Source organism: Bos taurus, chromosome 1, assembly GCF_002263795.3.
Source record: "Bos taurus isolate L1 Dominette 01449 registration number 42190680 breed Hereford chromosome 1, ARS-UCD2.0, whole genome shotgun sequence".
Lineage (NCBI taxonomy): Eukaryota > Metazoa > Chordata > Mammalia > Artiodactyla > Bovidae > Bos > Bos taurus.
Window position 1 is genome coordinate 149,353,697 of NC_037328.1, and position 24,637 is coordinate 149,378,333.

The 24,637-nt window shown below is 38.2% G+C and overlaps 1 protein-coding gene across 13 annotated transcripts in view; it reads left to right on the forward strand.

Annotated features, from left to right (window-relative positions):
- TTC3 (tetratricopeptide repeat domain 3) overlaps positions 1-24,637 on the forward strand; it is a 119,783-nt gene that overhangs the window by 35,658 nt on the left and 59,488 nt on the right. For all 13 annotated transcript variants that reach the window (XM_005202056.5, XM_005202060.3, XM_005202058.5 and 10 more), the window contains 9 exon segments: positions 5,668-5,830; positions 7,058-7,103; positions 8,103-8,223; positions 8,756-8,819; positions 10,950-11,010; positions 13,977-14,061; positions 20,125-20,259; positions 20,989-21,069; positions 23,162-23,274. In XM_005202056.5, coding sequence (XP_005202113.1) covers positions 5,668-5,830; positions 7,058-7,103; positions 8,103-8,223; positions 8,756-8,819; positions 10,950-11,010; positions 13,977-14,061; positions 20,125-20,259; positions 20,989-21,069; positions 23,162-23,274 — 869 coding nt within the window.

A 24,637-nucleotide genomic window follows, 5' to 3' on the forward strand; every position in this document is an offset into this window, starting at 1 on the left:
GCAATTTTATTGCAAATAAATTGTATTGTCTGGGAGGAATTTTCTTTAAATTTATCATTCTTGGGATAGCTTGGTTTCTAAAATCTGAGGATTCATGTCTTTCAGCATTTCTGGAATATTTTCACCCTTAGCCATTTGAATGTTGCCTCCTCTCCAGTTTATTCTTGCAAAACTTCCATTAGATAGATGCTATATATGTATGCTATCTTTCATACGTCTTAAATCAAAACTTTCTCAATTACATTGAAGACTTTATGTAGAATGTTTATTCCTGGTTTAACTTATCAAACAAAATATTCATTCTTTTTTTTTTTAAGACTTTTTTAGAGCAGTTTTAGGTTCATAGCAAAATTAAGAGGAAGGTCCAGAGAAGTTTTGTTAATTCCCTGCCCCACACTTGCATAGTCTCCTCCATTATCGGCATCCCCCAAAAGAGATATCCATCTGTGAAAACCGATGAACCTACGTGGACATGTCATAATCACCAAAAGTCCATAGTTGGTCTTAGGGTTCACTCCCTAAGTGGACTTTCTGTGGGTTTGAACAAATGTATAATGACCTGTGTTTCACCATTGTGGTTCATAGAGTATTTTCACTGCCCTGAAATCCTCTGATCTGCCTATCCATCCTTCCTCCCAAATTGTGGCAACCATTGGTCTCCTTACTGTTCCCATAGTTTTACTTTTTCCAGAATGTCATATAGGTGGAAATATATGATGTATAGCCTTCTCAGACTGGCTTCTTTCACTTAGTAATATGCATTTAAGTTTCCTCCATGTCTTTTCATAGCTTGATAGGTATTTCTTTTTAGCACTGAAAAATATTACATTGTCTGGATATATTACAGTTCATTCACCTCCTGAAGAACATCTCGATTGTTTCCAAGGTTTGGTGGTTATGAATAAAGCTGCTATAAACATCTATATGCAGGTTTTTGTGTGGACATACATTTTCAGCTCCTTTGGGTAAATACCAAGGAGTGCAATTGCTGGATCATATGATAAGAATATGTTGTTGTTGTTGCTTTTTTTGAAAACTAAAAAACTTATGGTTGCCAAACCGTCTTCCAAAGGAGCTATACCATTTTGCATTTACACCGGCAGTGAATGGGAGTTCTTGTTGCTCCACGTCCTCCCAGCATTTAGTGTTGTCAGTGTCCTGAATTTTGGCTGTTCTGATAGATTCGTAGTGGTATCTTATTATTTTAATTTGCATTTCCTTGATGACATGAGACGTGAAGGATCTTTTCATATATTTATTTGCCACTGTATATCTTCCTTGATGAGGCGTCTGTTAAGGTCTTTGGCTCATTTTTTAACTGGTTGTTTTCTTATTTCTTAAGAGTTCTCTGTATATTTTGGATAACAGCCCTTTATCAGCTATATTTTTTGCAAATATTTTCTTCTTCAGAAGGCAAGATCCGAGCTTGTCTTCTCATTTTCTTGATGTTTCTTTCACAGAGTGTAAGTTTTCATTTTAATCAAGTCCAGTTTATCAATTATTTCTTTCATGAATCATGCCTTTGGTGTATCTAAAAAGTCATCACCATACCCGGTGTCATCTAGTTTTTCCCCTGTGCTCTCCTCTAGGAGTTTGTGGTCTGTGATCTATTCTGAGTTGATTTTTTGTCTGGATTCATTTTTTTGCGTGTAGATGTCCAGTTCCAGTATCATTTGTTGAAAAGACTGTCTTTGTTCCATTGTATTGTCTTTGTTTCTTTGTCAAAGATCAGTTGACTGTTTATGTGGGTTCCCTTATTTTTTTTTTTAATTGGGAATTTTTTGATAGTTGCAAAAGTTACTTGTGTAGGTAAAAAACACAACTCCCTAGTACTATTCAGAAAATTTCAGTATTCAGAAAATTTGGTAACTGTATATTGAGGTCATTTATCATTTTGTTTTACCAAAAAGGAGTGCTCATTGAAGGCTATTTTAAACTTAAAAAACCAAAGTAGACTGTACAGGGTGCATTCTTTTATCAGAGTCCATTTATGAACCTGAGTCTATTGAGTCTAGGATATAAGCCTGTATAGGTGGGTAGTCTGTAGATTTCTGTGTGAGGGTGGGCCAATTTTTCTTCCTTTTTTCCAGATAGAGAAAACTGGTACAATGTCAGTTGTCCTAAACATATTTTAATTTTTAAATGATATATTTTTTCATTATTTTTCATTGAGGTATAGTTGATTTATGATTACTGTACATACTTTTAGGCTTAAGAGATGTTGAATCATTGTATCCTAAAGAGTGAGAATTTTTACAGTATAGTCACTGAATATTTGTTGGTATTTCTGTGTGCATTGTCTTTTGGTGTATTTATACAGGATACAAACCAATAGCCTCACAAATGTCCTCAAGGACTTTTTAATATTGAGGAGTATGTTAGGACTCTCTTCGTTTGGGAGTGACAAAACCAACTCAGATTTGGCATAAGTGGAAGAGGGAAGTTATTGGCTCATGTATGGTTGGATGGTAGTTCAGGCATGGTTGGATCCAGATCTGTGTACACGTTATGTTTCTCAGTGGTGCTTCCCTGTTTGTATCACTTTTAGTCTTTTCTTTCTTTGTTCCATTTTACCTAGATTTTTATTGCTGTGTCAAGTCCACAAATTCTTCTGTTATGTCTAATCTGCCTTTATTTCCATCTAATTTATTTTTCATCTGAATGCTGTAGCAGTCATTTCTAGAATTTCAGTTTGAATATTTCTTATATAATTCATGTCTTTACTTAATATATTCTATTTTTTCCTTAGTGTCTTGAACGTATGAAATATATTATCTAGAGCTGTTTTAATGTCCTTGTCTGCTAATCCTGTCATCTGTGTCATTTCTGGATTGTTTTCAATGGATTGATTTTTCTTTTCATTATAGATCACATTTTCCTTCTTTGCATACCTAGTAATTTTTGATTGGATGCCAGACATTGTGAATTTTACCTTGTTTGGTCCTAATATTTTTTTGTTTTCTGTAAATATTTTTGAGTTTTGTTTTGAGATGCAGTAAAGCTACTTGGAAAACAGATTCTTTGGAGTATTGTTTTAGGCTTTGTTGGGTGATATCATAGTGGTATTTGTTCTTGGGCTAATTTTTTCTCCACAACTGAGACCAAACTCTGTTGAGTACTGCACTTAATAACTCCCACGAATTATGTTTTCCGCTCTGGTTGGTGGGAACAGGAATTACTCCTGGCCCTATATGAGTGCTGACTGTTGTTCCTTTTAGTCTTTTCAAGTGGTGCTTTACCTGGCTTGGGTAGTGGCTGCACATGCATGTACTGATTGATACTCAGCTGAAGACTCAAGGGGGACCCTCTGAAATCTCTGGAGTCCTCTGTCCAGCTCTGTCCTCTCTGGTCCTGTGCCCCGTGAACTTGTGCTGCCTTGGCTTTCCTGTCTTCACTGAGGTTGTGGTCTCTCCCTGGGTTCCGTCTACCTGTGCTGTGGCTAAGAAACACTCCCGCAGTAAGTGGTAACAACCAGAGAGCTTTCTGTGTTTCTCATCTCTCAGCAATCACTTTCTTCTGTTGCCTGATATCCAGTGTCTAGCAAACCTTTGTTTCATGTACTTTGTCTTACTTTTAAGCAAGAGGGTATATCCAATCCTTGATCTATTTTGATCACAGGCGGCAATTAGAGAATAGGTGCTCGGCTTCATTTTGAAACAGTGGGAGCCCCAGACTGGTATCCTAGTAACTGTTCTGTTAACGTTTCTAGTGGAAAGTTTCTAGTAACTTTTCTAGTGGAAAGAGAGCTTCTGTTAGTATTTATATAGTATAACTGGGGGGTGCCTCAGACTGATCCTAATTGAGCCATGTGCCCACCTGTGGTTCAGTTACTGTTAATGGTACATATCTGTTGGCCAGTCTCCTGGGTCACAGCTTCACTTCTTCCCTGCCAGCCCTTGTTGAGATGTGGGCATTACTACGTGGAGTAGTGACGTGATGGCACGTAAGAAGGAAGAGATACTAGGCAGATAAACAGTGTGTGTGATAGAGAATGAGATAATGTCACAGAAGAGCAAAACTGTCATAGTTCGATTCAAGAAACTTTCTGAGATACCTTTCATTGAAGCTTCATTCAAACAACTTCAGCACAGAGATCTGAATAAACTCCCTTCTCATCTGATAGAAGTTACACTGGGTTTTACAGAGCTTAGGGAAAAGAACCCAGTAGAAGATGGGTGGAAATGAAGTGTTTTCTATAAATTTAGTAGGTGAGGTTTATAATCTCCCATAATTTCCTATGCTGTGATTTTTTTTTTTTAATGCCGCTATATAAAGTTTGAGGTCGGTTTATGCTTAGTGGATAGAATTTTGGTCTTGTAGCATAACTGTGAGATCTATCTTCCTGCCTTTGGAGGAAAAGCAGAGTGTAACCAAATGCTGAATTGGGGGTCATTGAGCTGAACCTGAAGAGCCTGCTTAGGAAATGCTCTGGACCTCTCCGGTTGGGTTGGTGCAGCAAAGTGGGATTGTGTATGCACCAAACCTACGTCAACATAGGTCTGCTGGTGGTTTCTTGCTGCTTTTAGTGAAAAACTCATCTTTCTTAAAAGGATCATTTATTTCTGATTTCATATTTTCTAATAGAATCAGAATGTTCTTTGTAAAATGTGTAGTTAAAGAGGAAAGAGCTCTGGACCTGGAGTCCTAAGATCCAAGTTCTTTGGCTTGTCTCTAAATAAATGTGGCATTAGGCCAGTTCAAGCCTCTCACACTTGTAAATCACTTCTTAAATGGAGATATCAAGCTAAAATGGGACTTTGGTTTGGGGGTAGCTAAAAGAGGGGTTGTCTGAATTAGCCCTCGTTTTGGTAATATTAACTTTCTGGATTAAAATGTTCAAGCTTGATACTGATTTCCCAAAACACATAAATTAAGGGACCAGCCAGAACTATGATTCGGTAGCAAAAAAAGAAAAGAAACAACCTGATCATTGGAATTAAAGAGTAAGTCAGTGGTTTTTGGATCTTTTCTTAAAGCCGAGGACTATACTTAGAGATAAAATAATTAAAAGCTGATTAAGAAAGATGGGAGTAATATATGCACCCCTTATCTGTGCCCATGCTCTTCACAGGGGTCGAAAGACTACTGCACAAGCTGATTGTTCCTTCCAGCTCTAAAACTCTTGATTTCAAAAGTGTAGAGAATGTGGGTGCGTGTATATATATGGCTGAGTCCTTTTGCTGTTCACGTGAAACTACCACAACATTGTTAGTCGGCTATACCCCAATACAAAATAAAAAGTTTAAAGTTAATAAAATATATAGGCAATATAATGACTTAGAGACTATTATTGCCTAAAAACATTTTGAAAAAAATTAAGTTATTCATTTATAATGAATTACTTTTATACTTTATTTGGCATAAAATAATGTCTTTTACATACAGTAAAGGTTGAATTGTTATCTTTGGGGTGGATACAAAAATCTCTTAAGCAAAAACACTGATCTCTACAGTCAGTTGTTAAAAATTGTTATTCGTAGCTTTTCATCTAACTCATTTAGGTAATTTTATTTCCTGAGAGGTATTAACATTTTCATTTATTTTTTATTAAGAAGATCCTAGTGTAACATTTCAAGTAACTAACCAGTTTTCAAGCAAAATATTTTTTCATTAAATTTTCTTTAAGTATATTTTTGAGAAAAAATTGAATTTATCTTTTTGGAACAGGGTCATTATCGTTATTGTGCTGCTCTTTCTATGCTGGGGGAATATGACTGGGCCCTGCAAGCAAACATAAAAGCTCAAAAACTCTGTAAAAATGACCCTGAGGGAATCAAGGATCTAATTCAGCAGCATGTAAAGTTACAAAAACAAATAGAAGACCTGCAAGGTATTTCACCTAAGATTCTTTTGGTTACAGTCGAATTCCCTTAAAAACTTTCAAAGGTGGGTTTCTTGGATTAATGGAGGACCATAAATCAGTTCTCAGAAGATTTGTACTTATATTTTATGTTATCTTGGTCAGCTCACTTAAATTTTTCATTTGTATTCATGTAGAATTCTGTTAGTATTATATTCCAGTTGGTAATAATAAATGATTTGTACTTTTTATTTGAAATAGCAACAAATTATTTATTCTTCTATAGAAAAATATGCTTTCTTGAAATTTTGAATGAAGGAAAACCTTTTGAAACAAAGTTTTAAATTTCTTCCTCCATTATTATAGTTATTTCCTAAAGAAAAGGCCCTTCAGTAGTGTTGTTTGTTTTTGCACCAAGTTTGTGACTAATTCTGTAGCATGCTGAATGTGTGTGTATACATAGGTACATCAGAAATTAGTGTGCAGGCTGGGAACTCCAGGTTTTCATTCTGCCCTTGTTTTCCCTCCTGAGTCATTTTGCTCCCTCCAGTGCCTGAAATCACCTTACTCAGCGTAGAGTCCTTTCCTGTTCTTTCTTCTGTGAGTAGTTAGTGTCTCACGAAGCTGAGCCCAGCAGTTCTGTTTCACTGTCAGATGTTGTCATCCAACAGGACACGTTTATCAGATTGTGAGCTCCTCGAAGACAGGTACCATCTCTGATTGAGATTATACATTGCTGCATCTACTCAATGATCACATGTAATGGGATGTCAAATAAGGTTTGTGTAGCATCTTGTGGAGAAGGCAATGGCACCCCACTCCAGTACTCTTGCCTGGAAAATCCCATGGATGGAGGAGCCTGGTAGGCTGCAGTCCATGCGGTCGCTAGGAGTCGGACACGACTGAGTGACTTCACTTTCACTTTTCACTTTCATGCATTGGAGAAGGAGATGGCAACCCACTCCAGTGTTCTTGCCTGGAGAATCCCAGGGACGGCGGAGCCTGGTGGGCTGCCGTCTATGGGGTTGCACAAAGTCGGACACAACTGAAGTGACTTAGCAGCAGCAGCAGCAGCAGCATCTTATTGACATCGTTCTAAAACTAAAAACATACGGAAGTGTAAAATTGCCTAGGTTTATTTTTCAGTTCCCTAAATTTGATAGTCTTATTGTTAGCCTAAAAGAAATGTGAAAATATTTTAAAGTATGTGTTGCCAATCCACTGATTATTGTGTGTGTGTGTGGTTCATTTTTGTAGGTCAAACACCAGCTAGTAATCCAGTCAAAGCCTTCTGTGAAAGCAGGTGAGTTAATGTCAGATCAGTAGCTGTTACTTGGAGTGGTTTTGCTCTGTGAGTTCGAGTTGCTTTCTGATGCTTTAGTATATAATAGCAACCACAATAAAGTTGGGAATGGAAGGACAAGAGGAGGTTTTATTTTACTGATTTTAATATTTTTTTATTTGGCTGCCCCAGATCTTAGTTGCGGCATGCAGACTTTTTAATTACATCATGTGGAATCTAGTTTGCTGACCAGGAATCGAACCTAGGACCCCTGCAATTGAAAGTGCAGAGTCTTGGTCACTGGACCACCAGGGAAATCCCAAGAGGAGATTTTAAAGTGTGTTTGTAAGATTAGGTGATGACCTGTGATTTGTTTTGCCGAGCTATTTGCATATATGTGTACTGGAGATCCATAGCCTAAGCCCATGGGGAGGAGGTGTGAAGTGTTAAGAAGACATAACTGTGCTTCGGTGGCACCAGTTTTGGGCATGAGGGTCCTGGCAGCAGAGACCAGGGGCACAATCTGTGCCGTTCACCCCTCACCTCCATCCCAGAAGCATCCACCTCCAGCCTCCTTATACCTTTTCAAAAAAAGGCTGAGGCACTCCTGTTAGAAGTAGGCAGCAGATAGATTTGAGCTCATTTTCTTCTGCTCATAAGAAAACAAACAGCAGTCAGGATTCTACGTTTTTTTATTTGGCAGTTAAAATAGATTAAACTTTACCCACATGCTTGGGATGTTGAAGCTGTTAAATTTATAACGAGACTTACTTATTTTAATATTAGAAACCAGTATACATTTCTTGAGTTGTTCTTTATCTATTTTGAGGTTTTAATGCCAAATTTAAAGCAATATTTATATAAAAACCCAATCTCAGAGGTAGAGGTTCTTTTTGAAGCTATTACTTTGCTTTTGAGGAAAAAAGGCTATACTTGCTAAAATCTCCTTGTTTGAAGGATAACTTTTAAAAAATACTAATCAATAGAAATAAAATTATTATTTCTTTTATTACCGCTCAGGGCCTACATACCTAGTTTATCAGCACCTGCATTTAGTACTTCACTTAACTTTGTGGAAACTGAAAAAAATTTCAGAAAAACTAACCACGAAATGGCAAACGGTGGTAATCAGAATCCAAAGGTAAGCTCAGTTAAAAACCAAGACTAAAATTATTTTGAGTATGGATAGTCTCATATTTTATAGTACTATTTTTGTGATAATGGAAACTAACAGGTGTCTCTAAGCCTATAGCCCGGCTCTGTGCTCAGTGTCCCAGATGACCTGTGTCAGTTTTCTTCTGACCTGTAATGTACTCAAAGGTCAAGTTCACATTTATATTTCTTTCCGGGGCTTGAGGGGGGAAAAAAGGGAATTGTGTTTTGGACTTAGATGGGCATTAAAGGGAACTTTCCCAATTCACCATATAATTCTTTTGTTGTTAATAATGAAAGTCTCAAAGAGGCTATATTCAGTTTGGGAGAGGAGCATAAGGAAAGAGGTGATAGGATTAATTCAGCATTTATTGTGCAGTACTTACCATTTTGTTGATTTATTCATTTGGTAAAGCTGAGTATTTTAGGTGCTTAGATAAATTCTGTTCTACTTAATTATTTAGCTGTTCATGGCTGTATTTTTTTTTTCTTAAGTCTCAGTAATTTTATTTTCATGGTAGGTGGTAGATGAAGCTCTGAAAGTAGATGATTGTGACTGTCATCCTGAATTTGTACCGCCATCAAGTGAGTTTTTTCCCCTTCTGTAAGTTTTTGCTGAATTCATGTAGTGTTGCCTAGGCTTCTACATGCTAAAATTCGCAAAAGCCTCACTTATATTTGCTGTTGTTCTCCTTTTACTTTGCAGTGCTTCTGAGTCTAGAAAAAAATGGGAATATTTATTTGAAATAAATGCTCAGTCTTTTCATATTACTTAATAAATTTAATTTTGGAAATCCAGGTAAAGGTATGGAAAGGAAAAATGATGCTCTCTTGGTCTGCTACCTAATTTCCACTAGGCCAGTGTTTCTTTCCTTATGTACCCCCTGCTCTCAGAGCTGTTTCTCCTTTCATGAAACTTTAATACTTCAGATACCATTTGTCTGTTTTATGTTCTGTATGTACATGTGTGCTTTATATATAAAAACAGATTTTTTTCATCTTCCAGTAACCAATTCCAACTTTTTGGGGGGAGATGTCACCCCTAAGTATATGTTGAGAATGCATATACTTTAATACTACTTTATTTAAATTATATGTGTTTAGTGCATTCATTTATTTGTGCATCTAGAAAACATGGAGACACACAGCAGACCTCATCTACTTGGTGTCTTAAGAAATGAAAGATTTCAGAAAAGCAAATACTCATGCCACATTTTTTCTCAGTGTCCCTTTATACTTCCTGCTTCTGAAGGAAGTCATTCTGAAGTGGATTTCATTCTTCTCTGTCTTTTAAAACAAAGTTTGAGAGAATTCAGATTTTCTCGATGGTTCAAAGTTGTGGTTATACACACATTACTTCCTCAAGCTTTCATGAGCTCCTTCCAGAGCTATTGTGGTGAGATGGTTGACCTTCTAGTTAGTGATCCTGTTGGCCTCTTTTCTTTCACTAGTTTTTTTGTTCCTTTATTTTTCCTGCAGTCATTTCGGTCTTTTACTTCCTGCAGCTCTATCTTCTCTTAGGCTCCAGTGCTGCATATCCAACCACTTACTACTAGTTAGCACTATAGCACAGATATAAAGGGGGGAAACACAGGGGCCTGCCTTACCTGATGTGACTTTATGGCATATGCAAAATATTTGAAAATAAAACTTCTTCTATAAAAACAGCTTTTAATTTATTAATATTTCTTAGGCCATTATTAGATCATTTAAATCATTTAAATACTGTTCATAGTTCTGCATCTATGTTCAAAGAAATTGAGGTCCCAGAATTAGATTAATTAAATTTAGCCCTACGTCACCCAGTAGAAATCAAACTGGAACTCTTCTTTCTAGAAGTCTCTGGTTTTCTGAGGCCCCCAGAGCTGAGGCTGTCAGCCCCTCCCTCGTACATAGCTGACTTGCTTCTCCCAAAGCTTCCTTCAGACGCACCTCCTCCCTACCTGTGCTCTCCTCTGCACAACTGTGTACAGTGTGTACAGTGGTGCCCTGCTCCTCCTGAGGAGGTCAAGGCTGAGCTGCAGAGCTGGGGAGTCAGAAGCACTGGGCATGCACACATTCACACCACCTGCCCCTTTCAGCCTGTCCTTACTTAACCCCCTCAATCACACAGGTTTGCCTAGTGCTGCTTAAAATGAACTCCATTTGGTCCATTCTATGTAAAATCCTACTTGTTACCTTAAACACAGATGCTGCATCCCTCCTGATGCCTTTCCCAGTCACTCCAATTTACTTGATTTTCCCTTCTAGGAATTACCAAGAGCAGTTACTATGGGATTAATATTTCAATAACAACATAGAATCTTCTTTTTTTTCTTAGTGGGGATTGTTATTTAATTACTGAAGTGACTGTCTTTTCTTCCCATATGATTATAAACTCCCTGAGAATAGAAACTATAGCCTGAGAAACAAGAAAAAAAAGCAACTATAGCCTTCTATATCTCTTCTATATCTATCTTTCTTGTAAACTATATCTCTTCTGTATCTACTGTAGGGTTAAATGATAATCATCATTATAATTTATTCTTACAGTAATTTTATAGCATACATAGAGAAACATTATCAGTAGCTTTTTTTTTTAATAGCTTACCTGTTAGACTCACAATATTGCTCCCTTTGCTTTATTATTCCAATTTACATTTTTAAAAAACTTTACTTTTAAGTTTGTAGATTTTTACATACAGATTTCAGGAACAAATACTTTTGTATTCACAGGTCAGCCTCCAAAATATAAAGGGAAACAAAAATCTCGAAACAATGAATTGGAGAAGTTCAGGTACGTTTCTTTTTTTTTTTTTTTCCAGGTACGTTTCTTATCTTTTTTTTTTTTTTCCTTTTGCTTTATTTTGTTTCCATAATGTCCACCTCCCAAGAAGAAAGGAAAAATCTCTTTCAAGTAGTAGCTACTTTTGCATGTGTGTATTATGATAAGTACATCTCTTTCAAATGTCTAGGCATGTCTTTAGAAGAAGATGATTTTTGGCTAAAGGATTTTTTAATCCTGAATGTTAATTGACTGAGAGTCATATAATAGATATTGCAGCATTAATTTTCTAAGATTTCAAAGTACATGCTCATAAGAGGAAGAGGAAGGCATATTCAGATAACTGTAAATATTTGATCTCCTTCACTGTTCGCTTGCTTTCACCTGTCTCTCAGTTCCTTCTCTAGTGCCTTTCTTTAGAAATCGCTGTTAATCATTTCTTGACCATCTGAAAACTAACTCTGCGTGCCCTGACATGGCTGTATGTGTATTCACAGGCCCTTTTGAGTCATTATCCCATTAGAGGAAAGGATTTACTAATAAACCAACCACTTACAAAATTGGTTCTACCAAGCATTTCCCCCAGTTAACAGTAGGAACTCTTGGCACCAATCTTTATAGTTAATCTCCCATTACGTACAGCGATGTAAATTGATGGCAAAGTGAAAGCGTAAATCTTATAGTAGATACAGAAATTCATGAAAACAATGAAAATGATGCTGGTGAAACTGCAAAGCCTTCCTTGCCACAGTTCCACTAGTCTTCAGTTTTCTCTTTGTATCTGAAGGCTGATTCCTTGATAGGTGCTTCAAGGAGAATGAATATCATTTGAATATCATAGCATTAAGAGAAATTAGTAAAGTACCATTTTTTGATGCTTCTACCAAAGTTAAATACAAAGCAAAGCCATAGTGCCTTATGTTATTCTCTTATTTGTTAGAAAAGCCCTGGGTCTTCCTCCTCACCCCTCTTCTCTCAGCACAAAAAGAAATCAAAACCCAGTACATGTTTATTCTTTGAATGCATACAGTTTCAACCCATTGTGTTAAAGATAACTCGATTTTCCTGATATTTGGTTTCTGTTTTCAAACTGAATACTCTTCTTGATTATATCTATTTCATGAGGTTATTAAATAATAAAGTGGATGGTGGTTTGGTGGTTTAGTCGCTAAGTCGTGTCCGACTCTATGACCTCATGGGCTGTAGTCCACCAGCTCCACTATCCATGGAGTTTCCCAGGCAAGAATACTGGAGTGGGTTGCCATTTTCCTTCTCCAGGGGATCTTCCTGACCCAGGAATTGAACCCAGGCCTTCTGCATTGCAGGCAGATTCTTTACCAACTGAGCTATAAGGGAAGCCCAAGTAGGACAACCACATAAAATTCTTAGAGCCCTGGAACATAGTAAATGTTCAATACAGTGGAACTGTCATCATTGTTAACACTATCATTTTCATTGTTAGAACCATTCTGGCCTCTAGCTTGCCTTTATCTCTTCTAAAATGCCTTGACTACCTTCCCATATCAGACCATGGATATCTACATTCTTCATTTTCATGGCTGTAGGATATTTCATGAAATAGATGTTATGTGAAGGAGGAAATTTCTTGAGTAGGAATTGCCATCAAAGGGCATGTGTAACTATCTTTGCCGTATTTTCCTCTCAGAAAATGAGCAGTGTTCATACTGGTACTGAGCTACTAGAGGGTATGGTATAAGAAGGATGTTTATAGATTTGGTCCATGTCCCCAGTTCCTGGCACAGAGCTCCTAGGACCCTTGGAGTTTCCTGAGTGAAGAGAGAGTCTTTGGTTACTTCCAAAAGACTTTGGAGCTCCTTCCTCCCTCCTTGAGTTTATACTCATAAGGTGACTCAAGGTTGGGCCCCTGTCTTCAAGATCGAGGGTGGTCACCAAAAAGATAAAACGTGTGATTGGTTGGAACTTTCAGCACCCCCCACCCCCCAATCTTTTGGGAGGGGAAGGGAGCTAGAAATTGAGTTTAGTCACGAGTGTCCAGTGATTTAATCATTCATGCCTGTGTAATGAGACCTCAATAAGAACGTCTAAACACAGGGGTTAAGGAGCTTCTGGGTTGGTGACTACATGGAGATGGCGGGGAGAGTGACTCGGGGGCAGTGTGAAAGCAGCATGGTGCTTCTCCCCCCACACCTTCCCTGAGTCTTTTCCACTGAGCTGCTCCTGACCTCTGTCCTTTACGATTAACTGATAACCATAAGTAAAGTGCTTTCCTGAGTTCTGTGGGTTGTCCTCAGGAATAGTTGAACCTTAGGGGTGGTCACAGGAACCCCTGAATTTGTAATCAGTGGGGCATAAGCATGGGTAGCCTGGGTACCCCATTGTGGCTGAAGTGAGGGCAGCCTTGTGGGACTGAGCTTGTAACCTGTGGGGCCTGAGTTACTAACTCTGTAGCTGGTGTTAGAATTGAATTGTTGGACTCTTAGTTGATGTTGCAGAATTGGTGTGGAAAATCACAGGTATTTGGTTTCAAAGCGCCACACATTTGGAGTCACAACTGGTGTCAGAAAACACCGACTTTAGGCTCAGCCTTTCTGAAATGTTTCTGTCTTTGTTTGATTTTCGCATAAGATGGAGCATCTTTGCGGTATTTATTGAACACACTGATTGTCTCAGGAGTTTGTTGTTATTGATGACTTACATTTGTAATAACTTGGTGATCAGTGTAAATCCCAAATTTCTTTTTTTTTTTTTAAGCTGTTCTTCCATAATGTCTGTATAATGAGTTCCTCTGGTCCTCCTTCCCCTCTAATTTAATAGGGGTTTTATTAAACTTAGAAGTTACTTGGCAGAGAATCAGCATCTTGGTAATATTTCTGTTTAGGAATTTGTGACTCTCCATTTGCTCAATGTTTGATAGGACTTTCAGTAAATAATAGTATTTTCCTTTATATAAGCAGGATTGTTTTAAAATAATTCACAACAGTACTTTTCTCTTTTAGCCCTGGTTCACAAGAAACTTTACCAGTAGATTTAAAAAACATCTTGGAGAAACAGTTTTCTAAATCTTCCAGAGCCGCACACCAGGTAAAGGCAGAGACTTTGCTAATGGAAAAGAGACTCTCTGAACATAACATTTTGTCACTTGAATAAGTCTAATCACGTACCACTCTTTAAGTTTTTGGGTTTTTCTAATGTAATTTTAGTTATGGACATAGAATTTAATAGATAATTGCTAAGAGACCAAACTATCATTAAATTTAAGTTTTAACTTGGTAATTATGTGAACCTGAGATTTAACTAATGGTTAATACTGCACAAGTGTTTGTTTCCAAAAGATTTAAAAGGAAGAAGCAAGTCTTTCCAAAGATGTAAAGCTTTGGCGATCTTTGCTTCCCAAAGTTTTTAACTTTTAAGTTAAATAATTTTAAAAGGTTTAAATACCTGCAGTTTTATTACACCTACCATAAAATCTTAAAGGAGCAAACGTTTTATTCTTTGATTTATCAGATAACTGTATATAAAATTCTTTCTATGATATTGAATAATAAAAAATGTACATTAAGGGGGAAGAAATGAATAAGCAGAGCACAGAGGATTTCTCAGGCTGTGAAAATCCTTTGTCTGATAGTATAGATGATGGATACATTATGCACTTGTCTGAGCCTGTAGAATGTACACCAAGAGTGAGCCATAGATAGGGTTCACAGGTAAGCTGTGGGCTTCGGATGATTATGTGGTGTCAGTGTTGGTTAATCCTTGGTTTAAGAAAAAAAAAAACAACTGTATGTCATTCTGATGAGTGATACTGATAGTGGGGAAGCTGTGCATTTAAGGGAACAAGAAGTTTGTGGAAATCTTGGTGCCTCCCTCTTAGGTTTTTTTATAAACCTAAAACTGCTATCAAAACATTTTTAAAAAATGCAAGGGATACAGCTAAAAGATTACTTTGAAGGGAATTTGTCAAGCTGAATGCATGTATTAAAAGAACAGAGACATTTATGTATTTACTTGTTTATTGCTGCAGCATGTGGGATCTTTGGTTCCCTGACCAGGGATCGAACTCTGACTTCTTGGATTGAAAGTGTGGAGCCTTAATCACTGGACCACCAGGGGATTTCCAAGACTTTTAAATTAGTGACACTTTCCTCTCAAGAACAAGGGGAAAAAAAAACAACGAAAAGAGAGAGTAAAAGGAAATAACAAAGTAGAAAATAATGAAATGAGCCTCTCAACTTCTGAGATGGCCCACAGTCTGTGGAGTGTGTTTCTCTCTAAATAAGTCTTGGTTCAGTTCAGTCACTCAGTCATGTCCGACTCTTGGTGACCCCATGAATTGCAGCATGCCAGGCCTCCCTGTCCATCACCAACTCCTGGAGTTCACACAAACTAATGTCCATCGAGTCGATGATGCCATCCAGCCATCTCATCCTCTGTCGTCCCCTTCTCCTCCTGCCTCCAATCCCTCCCAGCTTCAGTCTTTTCCAATGAGTCAACTCTTCGAATGAGGTAGCCAAAGTATTGGAGTTTCAGCTTTAGCATCAGTCCTTCCAAAGAACACCCAGGGCTGATCTCCTTTAGAATGGACTGGAATAAGTCTACTTCTCACCTATTAAAAGAAAAAGAAAGTAATGAAATGGAACAACACATAAAGGATCCACAGAGCTAAAAGTTGACTCTTGGTCTTTGACAACATAAATAAAATTTACACACCAGTAACCCACTCCAGTACTCTTGCCTGGAAAGTCCCATGGATGGAGGAGCCTGGTAGGCTGCAGTCCATGGGGTCGCTAAGAGTCAGACGTGACTGAGCGACTTCACTTTCATGCATTGGAGAAGGAAATGGCAACCCACTCCAGTGTTCTTGCCTGGAGAATCCCAGGGACGGGGGAGCCTGGTGGGCTGCTGTCTATGGGGTCGCACAGAGTTGGACACGACTGAAGCGACTTAGCAGCAGCAGCATGGAAACTAAACTGTGGTGTTGGAGAAGACTCTTGAGAGTCCCTTGGACTGCAAGGAGGTCAAACCAGTCAATCCTAAAGGAAATCAACCCTAAATATTCATTGGAAGGACTTGATGCTGAATCTCCAATACTTAAGCCACCTGATGTGAAGAGCGGATTCATCAGAAAACACCCTGATGCTGGGAAAGATTGAAGGCAGGAGAAGGGGGTGACAGAGGATGAGATGGTTGAATGGCATCACTGACTCAGTGGACATGAGTTTGAGTAAACTCCAGGAGTTGGTGTTGGACAGGGAAGCCTGGCATGCTGCAGTCCATGGGGTCACAAAGAGTTGGACATGACTGAGCAACTGAACAACAGCAGTGGACACTGATGGGTTTCTCAGGTGATGCTAGTGGTAAAGAATCTGCCTGCCAATGTAGGAGATGCAAGAGACTTAGGTTCTGTTTCTGGGTTGGGAAGATCCTCTGGAGAAGAAAATGGCAACTCACTCCAGTAGTCTTGCCTGGAAAATTCCCTGGGGCCACAAAGAGTTGGAAAGGACTGAGCACACATGGACTGATCAAAGAAGATACAATAAAGCAGTTTCAAGAATGGAAAAGGTACATTACTTACAGACTCTTTAATATTACAATTACTATATCAAAATACTATTATGAACATTATACCAAGAAATTTGAAAATGTATATAGATGAAATAGACAAATGTCTAGAAAAATCCAGCTTATAAAAACTCACTCAGAAAGAAATAGAAACTTTAACAGAATCTGTGGATTACAACAAATTGTGGAAAATTCTTAAAGAGATGAGAACACCAGACCACCTTACCTGCCTCCTGAGAAATCTGTATGCAGGTCAAGAAGCAACAGTTAGAACCAGACACGGAATGATGGACTGGTTCATAATTGGGAAAGAAGTATGTCAAGGCTGTATATTGTCACCCTGCTTATTTAACTTATGAGCAGAGTACATCATGCGAAATGCTGGGCTGGATGAAGCTTAAGCTGAAATCAAGATTGCCTGGAGAGAGATATCAATAACCTCATATATTCAGATAATACCACCCTTATGGCAGAAAGCAACAAGGAACTAAAGACCTCTTGTTGAAGGTGAAAGAGGAAAGTGAAAAAACTGGCTTAAAATTCAACATTCAGAAAAACAAAAATCATGGCATCTGGTCCCATCAAAAGAACAAAGTTGGTGGACTTAACACTATCCATTATTTATTTCAAAGAGAAAGTGAAGTCACTCAGTTGTATCCGACTCTTTGCAACCCTGTGGACTGTAGCCCGCCAGGCTTCTCCATCCATGGGATTTTGCCAGCAAGAATACTGGAGTGGGTTGCCATTTCCTTCTCCAGGGGATCTTTCCGACCCAGCAGTGGAACCTGCGTCTCCTGCATTGCAGGCAGGCACTTTACTGTCTGAGCCACTAGGGAAGCCCTGGTCCCATCACTACTGGTCCTATCAATTCATGTCAAATAGATGGGGAAACAATGGAAACAGTGACCAACCTATATTTTCCTGGGCTCCACAATCACTGCAGACAGTAAGTGCAGCCATGAAATTTAAAAGACACTTGCTCCTTGGAAGAAAAGCTGTGACAAACCTGGACAGCATGTTAGAAAGTAGAGACATTACTTTGCTGACAAAGGTCCGTCTAGTCAATGCTATGGTTTTTCCAGTAGTCATGTATGGATGTGAGAGCTGGACTGTGAAAAAGGCTGGGCGCTGAAGAATTGATGCTTTTGAACTGTGGTGTTGGAGAAGACTCTTGAGAGTCCCCTGGACTGCAAGAACATCAAACCAGTCCATCCTAAAGGAAATCAACCCTAAATCTTCATTGGAAGGACTGATGTTGAAGCTGAAGCTCCAATACTGTGGCCATCTGATGCGAGAGCTGACTCCTTGGAAAAGACCCTGATGCTGGGAAAGATTGAAGGTAGGAGGGAGGAGAAGGGGACAACAGAGGATGAGATGGTTGGATGGCATCACTGACTCGATGGATAAGAGTGTAAGCAGACCCCAGGAAATGGTGAAAGACAGGAAAGCCTGGTGTGCTGTAGTCCATGGGGTCGCAAAGAGTCAGACGCAACTGAACAACAACAGAATCCAGAATTTCCAGAACCAATCATAATTAGTCACTATTCCAGTCATTGAATACCTATAGACTTATTTTTGGTGAAAAGTTGTTTGTTTTGGTTAAATGTGATTCATAGAAGTCTGCTTTGACAATTCAGTGCTCTATGTAAATATAGGTCTGTTTCTTCTAAAATAAAATACTGGATTTAAATCCCCCCCAAATGAATATTAACATGGAACACAATACTTATTTCCATATGTCAGTCATTTAAAAATTCTTTTATCTATTTTAGGTATATATGACATTTCTTTTTAAGGTCTGTTGGAATGAAGCAAGTTTCAAGCATTTTTAATGTTTCCTAATCAGTTTCAACAGCTTTCTAATTAGTTGCGTGAAAGCATTTTTAGAATTTCTAATAGTGTTTAAATTGTCGCTTTATTTTGAGTTTACTGATCTTAAAGACTGAGGGACTTAAATATTAAAGACAGTTTGTAAAGACAAAAGATTGCTTAAATAAAAATGATAGTTATTTTTGAGCCTTCATTTGTTTAACACACTTTTACTTAGGCCCCTGTGTATGCCGAGGCCTGGCAGTGCCGTTCAGCCCACTCATGGAGCTTTCAGTACAGACCACTAACTTGTATTGAGAGGGTTAATTTCCAATGGAAACATAAGGCAAATGCATCTGTTTTCTAGAATGAAAGATGGAATGGAATTAGTTCATTCAAGGCTAATAAACTAATATGTGTGCAGATAGCACATCATCTTCTGTAAGTGTTAAAATTCTTATTATAACATAAATATGGCTGTTGTTGAGCTATTTAAATACTGTATTGCAAACACTAAGTTTATGTGAGACCTGCTCTTTTCTATGTGTATTCAGGGGTAAAATTCTCTTAAACTTTGATTCATTGGACAAAAAGCAATAGGTAGCTTTGTTTGTCAGAGAAGGCAATGGCAACTCACTCCAGTATTCTTGCCTGGAAAATCCCATGGATGGAGAAGCCTGGTGGGCTGCAGTCCATGGGGTCGCTAAGAGTCGGGCACAACTGAGCGACTTCACTTTCCCTTTTCACTTTCATGCATTGGAGAAGAAAATGGCAACCCACTCCAGTGTTCTTGCCTGGAGAATCCCAGGGATGGGGGAGCCTGGTGGGCTGCCGTCTATAGGGTCGCACAGAGTCGGACACAACTGAAGTGACTTAGCAGCAGCAGCAGCTTTGTTTGTGACCAGACTTTTTCCCTCTGTGTGTTTTGGATCCTCATTGTTAGACAGTGAGGAATGTCATGCACATATTTGCATTTTCTGCTCCAGTGAATGGCGTACACATGTATGTCAAGACGTGAGGAGATGTAAGTTTAGCCTGTAGTCTTATTTCTCCAGTCTTCATACAACTTTTCTGGCCTATAGCTATTGCCATGTAACTGAAATCTGAATTCAGATTATAATGTATATGCTCATGTATATTCAGATTATAAAGTTTTTCTTGCTTTATTTCAGGATGCATTATAGCTTTTTTTTTTTTTTTTTTGCTCTTCCCTTTGCATTTAACCTAGTATTATAATATCTCTCCCAATAATTCTAATTATATTCAAGTACATGTTAGGCGGGAATAGAGCTACTGATTAAAAGTAGCCATTTCTTGCTGAGAATTAGGGTTTGTTTCAGGACATGAGGGCAGTTGTTGAAATCTGATAGTGACCCGTAAATTGATTGCTTGTTCTTACTTGTCTAATTGTTCAAGTCTCAGCCAAATAATATACTCACTTAAATGATGGCTAATGTTCTCCATTTGTGCTGTTAAAACTTCCAAACACTGTCTGTCTAGTCTGGTAAAGAGAACACGGCTTAGTATTAGAAAGTGAACCACCCTTTCCTGTCATGGGCAGCACTGGAAACATTGGAATTAAGATGTGAAGCTGTATGTTTTAATTTCTGCTTTAATGGTGGTATGCTGAAAAAGGACTATAATGCATAAAGGTTAGCTTTGCATATTTTATGATCAGTTATAAGGTATAACTGCTTAATGATGAACTTTGGCATCTTATGTTTTAGACTAAACATGCATAGCTCTAGACTACTGAAATAGAATTTCTTTTTGCAGGATTTTGCTAATATAATGAAAATGTTGAGAAGTTTAATTCAGGATGGCTACACGGCCTTGCTGGAGCAGCGCTGCCGCAGCGCCGCCCAAGCCTTCACAGAGTTGCTCAACGGTTTAGATCCTCAAAAAATAAAGGTAAAATCACCTCCGGGTGATTTGTTTATCAGTGCTGACGCATTTCAGAGGAATGTAGACGAGAATCAAAACTTTGGTTGGTTTCGTTGTTTTACTGTATCTTAGACCGTTCTGAGATTGGCTGAACCTACTCCAGGTTGTGAGAAGCAGATAATGCTCTGATTGAGCCTCTATGGTTGCCCTATACAGCCCGGGTTTAAACTCTCATTGCTCTATAGTTGGTGTTCGTTAGAGATCTTGGCCTTTTCTCTTTATTAGAGTACAAAATCAAGGATTTGGACTCACTTTAGTCATGTCTTTTCATCTACAAAGAGAGTATTGGCTAGGTAAATAGTTTTTGTGGGGTTGTGAGAAAGCAAATACTGAGTTGACCCTAAAAGTTTGTTTGAGTTTTTCATAAGATGGTATGGCAAAACCCGAATGGACTTTATGGCTAACCCAAGAATGTAGTCTATTACTTTTCCCATTTTTATGCAGAAGAATATGATACCAATTTTTCTACTATGAACCATGTTCAAGTAATTGTGATACAGGGGTTCTGTGTTTTAAACACTTCATAGCAATATAATTGCATATCTTTGCAAAATATGTTTTCTAATTCTGTTTGGCCTTGACCCAGTAGCAATTAGATTGTTTACACTTCTTTTACTGTTGTGGTTATCGTATTAATATGGTATAAATTGGGCAGAATTATGTTCAGATATTTAACAAGAGGATTTTTATTGACAGCAATTAAACCTGGCCATGATTAACTACGTGTTAGTAGTCTACGGACTTGCCATTTCACTCCTTGGAATAGGACAGCCCGAGGTAAGACTTATAACAGTGATAATAGACTGTTAAAATACGCCATTAACTTTAGAAGGTATGTTAAAATAGTTTTCCCCTCTTGGCTTATTTCCTTCTGAGTACTTTTTTTCTCTTCCAGTTTTACTGAGATAATTGACATACAGCTTTGTATAATTTTAAGGTGTACAGCATAATGATCTGACTGATGTAAATCATGTGATGATTAGCACAGTAAGTTTAGGGAGTGCTGTCTGTGTACTTTCTTGATAATTTTTTCTACACTTGATCTTGGCCAAAAGGCTGAGAAGCGATGATAATTTTTTCTGAAATGCCTAAATTTAATTTAGTTTGTGGTATTTTTTTTAAAAGAAAATTTAGTTTGTATTTCCATTAGAAAAAAGTTATGCCAGGTCACCAATGGGAATCTACTTTTTATTCATATAAAAAGTAAAGGACCTGATGTGTCATGATAGATTTTGGAAATACATCGAGGGAAAAAGGCAAGTTGGAAATGTAGTAAACAATGTGATACCACTTCTGTACAATTTGGAATATTTACAGAGCGAAGTATATATTGCTTATGGCTACCTGCATCTTGTAAAAGAAAAAAAAAATACATGAACTAGCCTTATATATCAAGTTTAAGATAATGGTTGCATTTAGTGATAGAAGAAAGGAGTTGGACTCGGGAGGTTAAAAAAGGAGAGTTCAGCTTTGTGTTATACTGTTTTATTTTTAAAAACATACTTAAAATGCTAATATTAATAGCTCTTAGTTCTGGATAGCAAGTATCTGGGGTATTCTATTATTTCCCAGAGTTCGGGCTTCCCATAACAGCATGCAGTCAGGGTATGGGTGTGAGCACTGGTGTCCATGACTCATGGTCCTTTAGTGTGCTCCTGGAAAGCTTACATACCTGCACCTCCCAGCGTTATACTCCGCTTTCCATGGTGTTGGATTTTTGAAAAAAAGTAGAAATGGTTCTATAATTAACCTCAGGTAGGAGTTACCCTGTGTACCAACTTAGGTTCCAAGCTTCCTAGGCTAGATGAGGCTTAACCCTAACAGCTACCTAATGAGGTTCACTCTCTGAGTGGTCCACAGAGCCTGAGGGTCGTTTCCCCCACGACAGGCTGCTTCCCTTGTCCTGATGTGGCAGATTCATGTCTTCCATTAGGGACTCTCTGACTCTGTTTTCTGGTAGATTTTTGAAGCCAGAACGACATGTTCTCAACAGAGTAATAATAAATATCATATTTTGCTTCATCAGAATTGAAGAAATAGTTTATTACATTTTTAACTTACTTTGGTTTAATTTTGATTAAAAAAAAAAAACAGAGTGATAGAACTTAAATGAATGATAGACATTTAAAAGAATTTCATCAATCAGAGTATCTCCAGAAGGAATTGATGTATTTACTCCAGAGAAGCCCTTGCTTTGGAATGCCTCCTTTAGAACTGGCTTCAGAGCTTCTTATTAACTCCATTCTGTAGTGACATTTCCTTTATCACCCACAATGGAGTGACAGCCAGTATTACTTTGAGCTAAATATCTTTTGGATTTTTCCCAAAACAAAATTCATTCAAAGCCCAGAGGCTTCCACTGTTGAGAATTGTCAAAAGAATGTATTTTAAGTTCTAAATTTTTACTAAATAGCTGTTTTTAAGACACAGCATTTGTCTTATGTCACAAAACATTGTGGCAACATTATTGGAATTCCTGTGACTCTAAGGGAGCAGTGCTTACTAGGATACATGTTATAGTACCTTTGCATCCACATCAGTCTTTTTGCCATGAGCTTATGCCTTTTTTAGCCAGCACACACTGGGTCCTGTGTGTGTGTTAGTAAATGCTCATTTGGTGCATTGCCTGTGTTCAGTGCCAACTTCTCATTCCAGAGCTGGATCATTTTGGTTCTGTGTCTGAGTATCCATATGGCCATATTTTATGTAATTGCTAAGAAAATGAAATGCAGAAGGTGTAATTTTGCCATAGAAATTTTTGGGTATACAGTTGTTCTTAATATCACACAAAAAGAATCAACCTTCAGGTAAAATCTGTTCCCAGCGTTTCTTTCTGTGTAAGTGATCACTGTTCTCATTGCTGCCGAAGGAGTTATCTGAAGCTGAAAACCAGTTCAAGAGGATGATTGAACACTACCCCAATGAGGGGCTTGATTGCTTGGCCTACTGTGGAATTGGAAAAGTGTATTTGAAAAAAAACAGGTTAGTGGAAGCTACACTACATTATGCTCTAGGGTGGCAACTCATTTGAAGTCTCATGGGATGATGATCCCTGTTCTGGAATGATTTTGACATCTTCTACATACTGTGATAATTGTGTTTACTTTGAGGACTGGCATTTCAATATTAATTATTAAAGTCAACAATTCAGTTACTAGTGCTTTCTAATTTTGAATCTAATAAGAAACTCATTAATAATGTGGCACAAGAAGTTTTATATTGTATGTTTTGGTGTATGTCATTTATAAATTGTGACTGAATTGATATAAATTAATGGTTTACATTACCCCTTCATGGATCACAGCCTTGTTGTGGTGAAGGGGCTTGTTTACTCAGTGAAGCTATGAGCCATGCTGTGCAGGGTCACCCAAGGACAACAAGGACAGATCATAGTTAAGAGTTCTGACAAAATGTGGTCCACTGGAGGAGGGAATGGCAAACCACTCCAGTATTCTACTTCTCCTTCACTGATTACTTGAAAACCTTTGACTGTGTGAATCACAACAAACCGTGGGAAATTCTTTAAAGATGGAAATACCACATCACCTTACCTGTCTCCTGAGAAACCTATGTGCAGGTCAATAAACAACAGTTAGAACCTTACATGGAACAGCTGACTGGTTCAAAATTGGGAAAGGAGTATGACAAGGCTGTATTTTTGTCACCCTGTTTATATAACTTACCTGCAGAGTCAGTTCAGTTTAATCCCTCAGTCGTGTCCAACTCTTTGCTACCCCATGGACTGCGGCACGCCAGGCCTCCCTGTCCATCACCAACTACCGGAGCTTGCTCAAACTCAAGTCCATCGAGTTGGTGATGCCATCCAACCATCTCCTCCTCTGTCGTCTCCTTCTCCTCCTGCCTTCAATCTACATACAGAGTACATCATGCGAAATGCCAGGCTGGATAAATCACAAGCTGGAATCAAGACTGCTGGGAGAAATATCAACAATCTCAGATATGCAGATGATACCACTCTTAATGGCAGAAAATGAAGAGGAACTAAAGAGCCTCTTAATGAGGGTGAAAGAGGAGAGTGAGAAAGCTGGCTTAAAGCTCAACTTTAAAAAAAAAACTAAGGAAGGTCGTGGCATCCAGTCCCATCACTTCATGGCAAATAGAAGGGGAAAAGTGAAAGCAGTGACAGATTTTATTTTCTTAGGCTCCAAAATCACTGCAGACGGTGACTGCAACCATGAAATTAAAAGATGCTTGCACCTTGAAAGGAGACCTATGACAACCTAGACAGTGTATTAAGCAAAGACACTTTGCTGACAAAGGTCCGTATAGTCAAAGCTATGATTTTTCCAGTAGTCATGCATGGATCCAAGAGTTGGACTGTAAA